This window comes from Narcine bancroftii, chromosome 6 (assembly GCF_036971445.1).
Source record: "Narcine bancroftii isolate sNarBan1 chromosome 6, sNarBan1.hap1, whole genome shotgun sequence".
NCBI lineage: Eukaryota > Metazoa > Chordata > Chondrichthyes > Torpediniformes > Narcinidae > Narcine > Narcine bancroftii.
Genome location: NC_091474.1, coordinates 79,084,565 through 79,097,612, shown reverse-complemented (window position 1 = coordinate 79,097,612; position 13,048 = coordinate 79,084,565). Strand labels below are relative to the sequence as shown.

Sequence of the window (13,048 nt, the reverse complement as noted above, 5' to 3'; positions counted from 1 at the left end):
GAAACCTCACTAACCTGACCCAAGCCCAAAGGGATCTGATTGGACATGTTGAGGTTGGAATGGGCCAGCCCTTCGCAGATGACTGCAGTGCAGCTCAGTGCTGTGGTCGGGTAACTGGTCTCCCAGAGATGAGAGAGCAAAGGGAACACAGGAAGGTGTTCTTTTATCTGCGTGTGTGGCTTCACTGGAGACTTGAGCCACACACACAAGTCCAGGTTGTATGCGCGCGAGGTTCCTGTCAGAGAGTCACCCAGCGGGCTCTTCATTGCATGCCAACCATCGAACTTCGGGCAGTGCCGATGCAAAGGAACTGCTCACACGAACCATTCACAAATCTCATATTTACGAAACAATATTTATTTATGTATTTCCTACATGAATACTTGTCCTGGATACGTGCTATTTGTCTGTATGTGTGTGATGTCTGGTTGGCTTGCACTTGTACAATCGGCTGATGATAAACTTGACTTGATGTGCTGGGTTGGTAATTTGGTGAATGGTATCATCTGATTATCCAGAATGATCGCTGCCAGCACAATGTGTGGCGTTGAGGGGCCGCAGTATGGACACACGTTAACATCAATTGCTTTTCCTCAGCTTCAAGTTTTCGAGTGTTGTGCAAGCTTTTGTCTCCACCACCTCCTCCAGCGGGGCATTCCAGATGCTAAACACCCTCCATGCGGAGAAAAATCCCCTCCAACCTTTCACCTTTGTGAAATGATCACTCCTTCCCCCCAAACAGCTGCCCATGAGGGCATTGCTGGGGTGAGCCACACATTCGCTTGGTGCTGAGATTTTTAAAAATCTAAACATAGACTCGATTCACAATAAATTATTTACAAAAGGTATGTTCAGGATTTGTTTCACACGGTTAGTGTATTGCATTCCCATCTATGTACATTGTTACATTTGTTCTGTAAATGCGCCATTACCACTCCTGTGGTTTCTCCTCCCCTCCCCCCACCCCAGTTGGTTGTGGGAAATCCCCTCAATGTCTGGTAATGGGAGGACTCCAGACTGTGGCCCTTGCACGCAACCACCTCGCCTTGGCTACATCGAGCCTCAGTGCGTCCCTCTGCATGTACTCCTGCAGCCTGGAATGTGCCAGCTGGCAACGTTGCCTCTCCGACGTTTCCATGTGCTGAGTTGGGTCTTTCAGGACTGCACCCTCCCGGTCATGCTGACAACTGCGCTCGGACCCTGCACTCTCTCCCATCTCATCCGATACGCTGCTTGCTGCCTGAGATGATGTGCGCACTTCTGGAGCTCTCTACGTTTTTCTCATATCATCTGTACACTCTGTGTATCACTTCAATAAACAAGGATCCCGCAGGGACACACATTACATTGACCCTGCATGAACTTAAATCAGTCTGCCATTAGCACGTGACCTTCCTCTGTTGAGACCCTTATCTCACATATTTCCTGCTGTATTTTCTCGGTCTCTCTTTCCTCCTTTAAGGTGTTCTTGAAAACCTTCAACTAAGGTTTTGGTAAATTGCTTTAATAACTCCTGAATGTGGGCTGCCGTCTCCTTTTTGTTTGATCACACTCCCGTGAAGCACTTTGGGACAATTGTTTTACATTAATGACGTGTATAAATGCAAGTTGTTCTTACTTGAACGCAGACAGCAGCTCATTTAAAATAAATAGATTCTCATCTCCATGAAAACAACAGGTAAAGCAATTCTTCACCCCCCTCCCCCAACAACGGAAATTTTTTTATTTGTATTTTTGAGAGCTGTGCTCAAACTTTGACCGGTTAAATTGTTGTGGAAATATTTTTTTTCTTTTTTTTTTCTTTGGCTTGGCTTCGCGGACGAAGATTTATGGAGGGGGTAAAAAGTCCACGTCAGCTGCAGGCTCGTTTGTGGCTGACCAGTCCGATGCGGGACAGGCAGACACGATTGCAGCGGTTGCAAGGGAAAATTGGTTGGTTGGGGTTGGGTGTTGGGTTTTTCCTCCTTTGCCTTTTGTCAGTGAGGTGGGCTCTGCGGTCTTCTTCAAAGGAGGCTGCTGCCCGCCAAACTGTGAGGCGCCAAGATGCACGGTTTGAGGCGTTATCAGCCCACTGGCGGTGGACAATGTGGCAGGCACCAAGAGATTTCTTTAGGCAGTCCTTGTACCTTTTCTTTGGTGCACCTCTGTCACGGTGGCCAGTGGAGAGCTCGCCATATAATACGATCTTGGGAAGGCGATGGTCCTCCATTCTGGAGACGTGACCCATCCAGCGCAGCTGGATCTTCAGCAGCGTGGACTCGATGCTGTCGACCTCTGCCATCTCGAGTACCTCGACGTTAGGGGTGTGAGCGCTCCAATGGATGTTGAGGATGGAGCGGAGACAACGCTGGTGGAAGCGTTCTAGGAGCCGTAGGTGGTGCCGGTAGAGGACCCATGATTCGGAGCCGAACAGGAGTGTGGGTATGACAACGGCTCTGTATACGCTTATCTTTGTGAGGTTTTTCAGTTGGTTGTTTTTCCAGACTCTTTTGTGTAGTCTTCCAAAGGCGCTATTTGCCTTGGCGAGTCTGTTGTCTATCTCATTGTCGATCCTTGCATCTGATGAAATGGTGCAGCCGAGATAGGTAAACTGGTTGACCGTTTTGAGTTTTGTGTGCCCGATGGAGATGTGGGGGGGCTGGTAGTCATGGTGGGGAGCTGGCTGATGGAGGACCTCAGTTTTCTTCAGGCTGACTTTGTGGAAGTTGTGGAAATATAACATTGGGAAATTTGCAGTTTTCTTCTGCAGCAACTATAATCATAATTCCTGATTCAGGTGGATATAAACTGTTATTTGAGAGGCTCTTGTGACTTCTGATCAGCTGTCCAGCTCTCAGCCTTTGTGCTTGACTGGGTCACATTGTGGGGATAAGTTGAGCCTCTTCAGACGGTGGCGGACGTGAACTGCTGAAGAAAGTCCCCGGTCCTCAGGCACGCTGAGTTATGCCCCTGCAGCTGTCCAGGATGAATGATCTCCAATGATCTCACCTGGTCCCTGAACTCCTCCATTCTGATCAAAAAAACAGCGTCTGTATTTTCTGCGGAGCATCTGCCCCAGGACGCTGATGGATTTTGACTGCTGTAAGAGCATGGTTACCTATGGCATCTCACGGTGGTCTGGCAATTGCCTTGTATCAGACCGTGAAGCACGTCAGCGGGTGGTGAAAACTGCCCTGTGGATTATCGGCATTCAATTGCCACCATGGAGAACATCTGTCTGGAACGCTGTCTGGGCCGGGCAAAGAGCATCATCAAGGATGCGTCTCACCCTAACTACGAACTCTTTATTTTTCTCCCATCCAGTCGGCTCAACAGGAGCCTTCGCTCTCGAACTAGGAAGCTCAAGAAGAGCTTTATTTCCCCGAGGCTGTGACCCTGCTGAACCTTAAATGACAGCGCGGAGTGGTCCAGCACTCACATTGTACTGCCGTTACTTTTATAATTGTTTGCTTGCTGAATGCACACAGTTACTTGTATAGAGTACAATTTTTAACTTCTGGATGGATAATTAATTGGATTTCATTGGCTTCTTACTTTACTTGGGCTCAAGGACAATAAAGTGGAATCTAATCCCCAATATGCAGACCAGTGCTTGGTTTTTGCTGAATCGTTTACATACAAACCTGCTGATGGCTTTGATCCCCAGTCTCTCGCATTGCAGCTGCTCGGCGGCACTGGGGACTGGAGTGAGCCCTTTGCCCAATTCGTCCCCACCTCTCCCACCCCAGAATGACGAACCCGTCGCTGTCAATGGAGCTCAAGGCAGCAGGCGATTCCATGAAACGCGCCTGCATCACGCTGACCGTGGGAGCAGACACGTTTACAAAGTGCACAAAATTCCACCCAGAATCACAGCGAGGTGGAGCAGTTAATTACATCCCGCAACGCACAACATGCCAAAAAAGCAAACACATCCTCAAAATATGCAGAATAACATAATAGCAACACACGACTCCAGTCCACAAAGGTGATTGGACGATTGTAGACCCTTTGTTCAGAGGGTTCATGACCTCCCAGTAAGGTGAAAAGCTTCCTTAAAACTAATGACAAAAGTCATCTGCTTAGGGTCCTCATTCATTTTCCCCACCTACATGTGATCATTGGTGAAAGTAAAAGGAAGTGGACACAGCCCAGGATATCACAAGCAAAACTCTCCCCACCGTCGAGAAAACTACTGTCAGAGTGTAGCAGCAATTATCAAGGATCCACACTACCCAGCACACGCTCTGTTCTCACTGCTGCCATCAGGAAAGAGGTGTCGGTGCCTCAAGACTCGCTCCACCAGGTTCAGGAACAGCTGCTCCCCCTCCACCATCAGACTCCTCAACAACAAACTCAATCAGGGACTCTTCCACTTTATTGATTCTTTTTCTCTCTGTATTGCACAGTCGCTTTGTTTATGTTTCTTTATTTGTTTGCATTTTTCTTTTGTATACAGATCTTTCCTTGAGTTTTTTTGCAGTATGCCTGGCTGCAGGGAAAGGAATCTCAGGGTTGTATGTACTCTAACAATAGAACTGAACTTTGAGTTTCCAAAGAGACCATCAAGCTAATCTCACTTGCCCAAAGAGAAAAAAAATCAATTTGAAATGAGTCAGGATTTAGCAGTGATTAAAACTAATTTTGGACTGCAGGGATATTGTGGTGGGGAAAATTAATCCATTATCCGGCTTGGAGCTCTCAGATGCAGATGAAGTTGTCCGAACTGTAAGGGATAACAATAGTGCAACCCGAGGAATGTGTGAAGGTGCATTAATTAGGCTCAGCTGACACTCCACAGCATGGGAGATAAAGGCCTGATCATTCATATCTTCCCTGCATTGGGAAGGAAGGGAAAGAGATGGAAAGAAACTTGAAAGTCTGCATACACTGTGATTGTAATAAAAACACAGAAATGCTGGAGGAACTCAGACGGTCTCACAGCATCCATACAAGGTAAAGATATATTATCAAGGTTTCTGGCCTGAACCTTTCTTCAAAGAGAATCAAAGAACAGGAAGGTATAAGAATAAAGATTGAAAGCTGGCTGGGGGAGGGGTCCAGACCAACAAAAGATGTTAATTGGATCTGATAGAGGAGAGATAAGAATTGATTTTGGCTCTGTGAAATGAGACAGAGGGAAGTGGAGAGAGAGAGAGAGAGAGAGAGATAAAGCTGGGGGAAAGATGACAGGAAGAAGAAGGGTTTAACAGAAGCCGAAGAAGTTGATGTTTATGATATCTGAATGAAGGGTTCCCAGATGGAAGATGAGGTGGGGTTCCTCCAATTTGCAGGTGGTCTCAGTCTAGCAGCGCGTGAGACCACGAACAGACAAATTGGCAAAGGAATGTGATGGGGAATTGGATTGAATGGGTGGTCACTGGGAGATCCAGGCTATTCCGGCAGACGGAGCCAATGAAACGATCTCCGAGTCTGTGCCCAATCTCTCCAACGTAGAGGAAACCACAACAGGAATTGGAGATACTGGAAAATCAATCTCTTGCATGAATTAAAATACTCCACAAGCCACCCACTGGGACAAAATGCTAAATCCCCATTGAACAACATTGGGGAAAAACCAACAGTGGAGTTCAGTGCACAGTGCAATTCATTGTAAATTAACGGGACAGAAGTCAGGCAACTCAGTTCACTTCAACTTCAATTTCAGCTTGGCCCACCGAAATAAATCCTTCTTTTCATAATGAATGTTGGCCACACAAACTGGATTGAATTACAACTTTTATTTATTTGGTGTTGAAAGAATTGTGGAAATTGTTCTTCTATTTGTATTTTGCATGATTTTGATTCAATTCTAGATGTCCAATTGGATTTGCCCTTTATTTGGTTTGTAAAGTAAATTTAGGTTAGCATAAACTCAAAAGGCCACCAGCTTCCAGCCTCAAAATGTGTGTTTAGATAGTGAAATGAGAAAGGATACATAATTGAAACTGCTTTAATTATTTTTGTTTGACGTGAATACAAATTGGAGCTTTAAAGTTGCTGCATTTGGAGATTTTAAAAAGCCTTGGGACGATTTGAGTGCATTTTGGAACTGACCAAGAGTATAAATTCCCACTCAGCTGAAGTTCTCGAAGTGTTTCCCTTCATTCAGATGGAATACCCTGGATATTTCCTGCGATTCATGGAGTACCAAATGCTAATGCAGTGGAAACCCCTGGTATCCAAGCAACAAGCAACCGACAAAAACGTAGATGAAAATAAATTTTAAAAAATTTAAATAAATAAGAATAAAATAATAGGTTGTCGTGACGTACTTGTTTGTGGTGGCAAACCAGCCCCGTTTGTCATGTGTGGTCAGTGGGGCAGCCGTGGCAAAGATGGCGTCGTGGGACCGTCTCTTCCGGTCCAGACTGGAAGGGCACGTGTGTGTTTGCCTCATCAAGCAAATGCCGGAATGCGGGGGTGACGGGGCCAGAGACAGGTTTAAAGGTGGCAGCGTGGAATTCAAAGTGAAGCAGTTGTTTTACTTGAGCTCTCAGTCTGTTGTCTCAGTCTTTTCGCTGCACTCGCGCATGAACCGCTACAAGGTTAAAAAAAAATACTTAAGTTTAAAATAGCAAAAGTAAGTACTCTCTGTAACACTTTGACCTTTGGTGAAGATGGGAACAAATATTTGATGCAGACACAGGCCTGGTCAGTACCTGGAGGGGAGACTGCCTATGAACACAGGTTCTGAGAGGGGCGCTGGATAAAGTGGTGACTCAGTCTGCCTTAGAGTAAACAAAAGTTAAAGAATTTCCCTTTACTTTTTTCATATTCAGTCAGCTGAGTGCCTTGGTTGTGCTTTGCTGTTTGTATAAAGTTGTTTGAAGCAGCAATGGTGTGGCCCAGGATGAAGAGCTGCTTGCTGATGCTCACTGTTGGGGGGACTCTCTGAAAGGGTCTCCTTATCCCTGTTTAGTTAGAGTCACCCTGGTTGCTTTCTGCATCTGTAAACTATGTCTTCACTCCCTGTGCTCTGCCAGTCCCCACCAGCGGCAGCACAGCTGTTGCAGCAGGTCTGGCAGCCCCGGAAGTTTTTGACACGTAATAGCACAGAACATGTAATATTACATGAAATTGCATCCTGCCTACAGTAAGGCAGTCAAAGAGTCACCATTCCTGGAAGAGAGAAAGAGAAGGGTTAAAAACTTCCATCTCTGAGCTTCCAATAAAAGTTGATTGTTAGGAAAAATTTTAGGGACATTCAGCCTTTGTCGGAATCCATCCATAGAGGCAGAATTGTTAGGAAACTCAGATTTATTTAAATCAGAATAGAAAGTTGTTTCAAAATGTATACGGCTGAAAAATTGCAATCAATATGTAAGTTAAAGCATTCGTGAGTTGGTTCATTCCTGAAAACTAGTTTGACAGCTATTTCAGAAACTAGTCTATATGATAAGTCAAAAAAAAAGGACAATTTGGTAATTTAACATTGTGGAAATATAGTCGATGGCCTATTTTATGGTATACTTTGGATGTAAACAAAAACAAGGCCTTTTTAATGACAAAATAGGGACTCGGATTTTTGAAGGCTTTCTAAAGGTAAAAGCTCCATTATTGTCACATAACACTACATTTAGAATGTAACATGCAGGAAGTTTCAGTGTCCTGAAAGTTGCCAACTCACAAACAGCTGTTTGTGATTTTATAATTGTTAGTGATCCAGAGATTCCTATTGACACTGCAAAGTTAAGTAACAACAGTAGATGAACTTGGGATTCAACTCCTGCGGGTCATGAGTTACTTCATTCCCTTACTAATCACAGAGCACCAATCACATAGGGATTTCTTAAGGAGGTCTGTGACTGAAAATAAAAAGTTTGAAGACCACTGGTTTAAAAGGAGTGAACATGATAATTAGGAGCCACATTAAATATTCTATCTGTTCACTCTCCAACTAGATGGCTCTAACATCAGCTTCTCCAGATTTTGTTAGGCCTCTTCCCGCTCTCTCTCTCTCTCTCTCTCTCTTTCTTTCTTTCCCTGTTACCTCTGCCTCCTTTCCTCCAGTTCATCATCTCGTCCCCTCTCCATTCAGAGAGCCACCCTTCCTTCCCTATCACTTCTATGCTTATCCCCCCCCCCTTCCACCCATATTCTCTTGCCTGTTGACCTGTGCTCCTCTTACTTTCCCTCCTTCCCCCCTCCCCACCCCACCCCACCCTTTTATTCAGGTGCCCACCTTCCTTCTGCTTGTGCCCTGAAGAATGGCTCAGATGGTAATATATCTTTGCTTCCCATGGATGCTACGTGACCTGCTGAGTTTTCCATTTTGCATGATAACAATCAACCAACTCCCGTAACTCATAAATACTGGAGATTATTTTGGGACTTCAGCTGTTTTATTGACAACTGTTTATTCCACAGGGCTCTGGTGAAGATGAGTTAGACGCGCAAGGTTTTCACCAATATACTCCCTTGCCTCAAGGAACACGGGATGGCAGAAATCACAAAGGTAAGAGCAGATTTTGACAAATGTTTCAACGAAAGATCCAGAGGTGGGAGAATGAGTTGCGAATATGCCTCCAGTGTGAGTTGGACAGTTTGAAAGAGTGGCTAAATGCAGTGTGATGCGAGGTTATTCCCAAAAACTGGGAAGGCAGATTATTATCTAAATGTGTATTGGGAATGGCAAAGTGCAATAAGACCTGGCTGTCCTCCAACACCAGTCAATGGAAGTCAACAGGCAAGTGGAGCAGATGGCGAAGTAGACTAATGCTGTGTTGGCCTTCGTGGTAAGTGGCTTTCTCTACAGGAGCAGGGATGATTCACTGCAATTGTGCAGGTCTTTGGAGAGACCCGCATCTTGTATAATATCTGCAGATTTCACTTCCTTGGTTTGGAGGGAACACCGCTCAGGTTCACCCCCCCCCCCACTGACCTGTGCAGAGAGTTTGGGTGCTTGCTGGACAAGTGCTGGAGTTTAGAGGAATGAGAGTGGGCCTCATTGAAAAATCCTGAGGGGGGAAGTCACGTGATGGAGTAGTGGCCGGACGGTGAACTCCAGCCCTCTCCAGAAAAGTTGAAAAAAATAAAGGAAAGCACAAAGGCACAAAAATAAAAATTAAAGTAAAGTGAATATAAAGGTGGAAAGAAGATGGCGACGAAAAAAGAAAAGTAGAAACCAACGGTAAGAAGAGAAGAAGAGAAGACAACGGAAGAAGAAGGAGAAGGCCTTACCTGTTCGAAGAGGCCCGCGGTGGAGAGAGAAGCCCGCTCCCTCAGGTCGGTAGAAAGTGGACTACAAAAATGGCTCGCTGAGCCGAGTAAAAGTGCGCAACCGCGCATGCGCGAGGAGTCGCGCATGCGTGATGCGCATGCAAAAAAACACACCGACGGGAGGGGCGACCAGCTGGGGAGTCGATCTCCACAGTCGGCAATGACAGCTATAGAACAGCAGCAGCAAGAGGAGAACATAGAAGACAACGAAAACAAGAAAGAAGAGAAGAAAAAGAAGACAAAGAAACAACAGATGGCCAACCCAGAGGAAGAAGAAGAGGAAGAGGAAGAGTACAGTGAAATGGAAGAAGAAGGGAAAGGCAAGACAATGGATATACTTTCTCTTATTAAAGAATACATGGATTCATTTAAAGAATGGCAAGCACAAGAATTTAGTGATTTAAGAAGAAGAATAAACAGTACAGAAGAGAAAGTGAATAAAATAGATATGACCATATCAGAAATGGGAAAAAGAATGGACAAGGTGGAAGAACGAGAAGCAGCAGTAGAAATGGAGGTAGAGGACTTAAAAAAGAAATTAGAAGAATCTAATAAAAAAGTTAAAGAGACACAAGAGCTGTTAGCTCAGAAAATAGATATAATGGAAAATTATAACAGAAGAAATAATATAAAGACAGTGGGCCTTAAGGAAGATGAAGAAGGCAGGAATATGAGAGAGTTTATAAAAGATTGGATCCCCAGGATCTTAGGATGTTCAGAACTACAGCAAGAAATGGAAATAGAAAGGGCACATAGAGCATTAGCCTTTAAACCACAACCACAACAAAAGCCAAGATCCATTTTAGTAAAATTCCTAAGATATACTACAAGAGAAAAGGTACTGGAGAAAACAATGGAGAAAGTAAGAGAGGACAACAAGCCACTGGAGTACAAAGGGCAAAAAATTTTTACTTATCCAGATATAAGTTTTGAACACCTGAAGAAGAGAAAGGAGTTCAATACAGCAAAGGCGATTTTATGGAAGAAAGGGTATAAATTTATACTAAAGCATCCAGCGGTATTGAAAATATTTATTCCAGGACAGCAAAACAGACTATTCTCGGATCCAGAGGAAGCACGAAAATTTGCAGAACAATTACAAAATAGACTGAGAGATGAAGACGTGTAACGAGAGTACAAAAGACTGCGAACTAAAAAGACGTGTGTATAGGACTATATACATATATAATACATATATTACATAAGTGTATGTGCATTTAAAAGAAAATATATAATGTATAGAGAAGAATTAATGAGGGAAAAAAGGGGAAGAGAGGAGTAAAGAGGGAATTTAGAGAGTGACCTTTGTTGTATATAAAAATTGAAATCTTTTCTGGGGGGGCTGGGTAGGGAGAAATTACGGTCACTGCAAAATCAGTTGACGCTTGCGAGTGAATTCGCAAATCCAAATGGAGAGGGGAGATGTGGTTGCCCGATAAGGGATAATGGGCAACTCAGGAAGGGGAGGGGACAATGGGGTTAAAGAAATATTAGGTAGGAGAATAAGGGGAATGTTTGGTGTGTTAAAAATGTTGTCTTATAAACTGTTCAAAGAAAGAAAGCAGAAATGGATGAGAAGGAAAGGTGATGATGAGGAAACGGAAGGGAAAGATAAACAAAGTATAAAATGGCTACATTAAACTATATGACTTTAAATATTAATGGAATACATAACCAAATAAAAAGGAAGAAACTGCTAAATTTAGCGAAAAAAGAAAAAATTGATATTGCATTTGTGCAAGAAACACACTTAACTGAAGTGGAGCACAAGAAATTAAAGAGAGATTGGATAGGACATGTAACGGCAGCGTCAAATAACTCAAAAGCTAGAGTAGTGGCTATATTAATCAGTAAAAATGTACCAATTAAAATAGAAGAGGAAATAATAGATCCAGCAGGAAGATATGTAATGATAAAATGTCAGATATATTCGGAGTTTTGGAATTTACTTAATATATATTCGTCAAATGAAGAAGATCAAAAATTTATGCAGGATATTTTTCTGAAGATAGCAGATACGCAAGGGAATATATTAATAGGAGGGGATTTCAATCTCAATTTGGATTCAAACATAGATAAAACCGGGAAAAAAATTAACAGAAAGAATAAAGTAACCAAATTTATAATTAAATCGATGCAAGAAATGCAACTTTTGGATATATGGAGGAAACAACACCCAAATGAAAAGGAATATTCATATTATTCGAATAGACATAAAACATATTCAAGAATAGATTTATTCCTGTTATCAGCTTGTATACAAGATAGAGTTAGGAAAACAGAATATAAAGCTAGAATATTATCGGACCATTCACCCTTGATATTAACAATAGAGTTAGAGGATATCCCTCCAAAAATGTATAGATGGAGATTAAACCCCATGCTACTTAAAAGACAGGATTTTAGAAAATTCATAGAAAGACAAATTAAAATGTATTTTGAAATAAATACGGAATCAGTGAAGGATAAGTTTATATTATGGGACGCAATGAAAGCGTTCATCAGAGGGCAAATAATAAGTTACGTAACTAAGATGAAGAAGGATTACAATCAGGAAACAGGACAGTTGGAAAAGGAAATAGCAGATATAGAGAAAGAATTAGCAAGGAAGGAAGACACAACTAAAAGAAGGGAATTGGTAGATAAAAAAATAAAATATGAAACATTTCAAACATATAAGGTGGAGAAAAATATAATGAAGACAAAGCAGAAATATTACGAACTAGGAGAAAAAACGCACAAAATTCTAGCGTGGCAGCTTAAGACAGAACAAACTAAAAGAATGGTATTGGCATCAAGGAAAAAAGACAAATAGATCACATATAATCCAACGGAAATTAATGAAAATTTCAGAGAATTCTACGAACAATTATACTAAACTGAAAACGAAGGGAAAGAAGGCAAAATAGATGAATTCTTAACTAAAATTGAACTACCGAAATTACAAACAGAGGAACAAAATAAATTAATAGAACCATTTGAAATAGTAGAAATACAAGAGACAATAAAAAATCTGCCGAATAATAAAACACCAGGAGAGGATGGTCTCCCAATAGAATTCTATAAAACATTTAAAGATTTATTAATTCCGCCCCTCCTGGAAGTAATCAACCAGATTGATAAAACACAAAGCTTACCAGATTCGTGAAAAACAGCAGTAATTACGGGAATATCAAAGGCAGGGAAAGATCCACTTGCACCAGCATCATATCGACCAATATCTCTACTTAACACAGATTACAAGATAATAGCTAAATTATTAGCAAACAGATTAGCTGATTATGTACCAAAAATAATAAGTCTAGACCAAACTGGATTCATAAAAAAAAGACGAACAACAGATAATATTTGTAAGTTTATTAACTTAATTCATGCAGTAGAAGGAAATAAAACTCCAACAGTAGCGGTTGCATTAGACGCAGAGAAGGCCTTCGACAGAGTAGAATAGAATTATTTATTCAAGGTACTACAAAAATTTAGTTTACCAGAGAAATATATTAATTGGATTAAAGCATTATATAAGGGGCCATTGGCAAGAGTGACAGTAAATGGATATGTATCAAAACATTTTAACTTAAGCAGATCAACAAGACAGGGATGCCCACTATTGCCCTTATTGTTCGCGCTAGCCATAGAACCACTTGCAGAACTGATAAGAACAGAAAATAAAATAAAAGGGATAAAAATAAAAGGCAAGGAATACAAAATCAGTTTATTTGCAGATGATGTTATAGTATACCTAATGGAACCAGAAACATCAATAAAAGAATTACATAAGAAATTGAAGGAGTATGGAGAAGTGTCGGGATACAAGATTAATGCAAATAAAAGTGAAGCAATGCCAATG

The 13,048-nt window shown here is 42.1% G+C and overlaps 1 protein-coding gene across 4 annotated transcripts in view; it reads left to right on the top strand.

Moving 5' to 3' along the window:
* Nucleotides 1-13,048, top strand: part of lrmda (leucine rich melanocyte differentiation associated) — an 860,999-nt gene that overhangs the window by 716,189 nt on the left and 131,762 nt on the right. For all 4 annotated transcript variants that reach the window (XM_069885470.1, XM_069885472.1, XM_069885471.1 and 1 more), the window contains exon 6: nt 8,350-8,437. In XM_069885470.1, the coding sequence (XP_069741571.1) occupies nt 8,350-8,437 (88 nt within the window). The remainder of the gene's footprint in view (nt 1-8,349; nt 8,438-13,048) is intronic.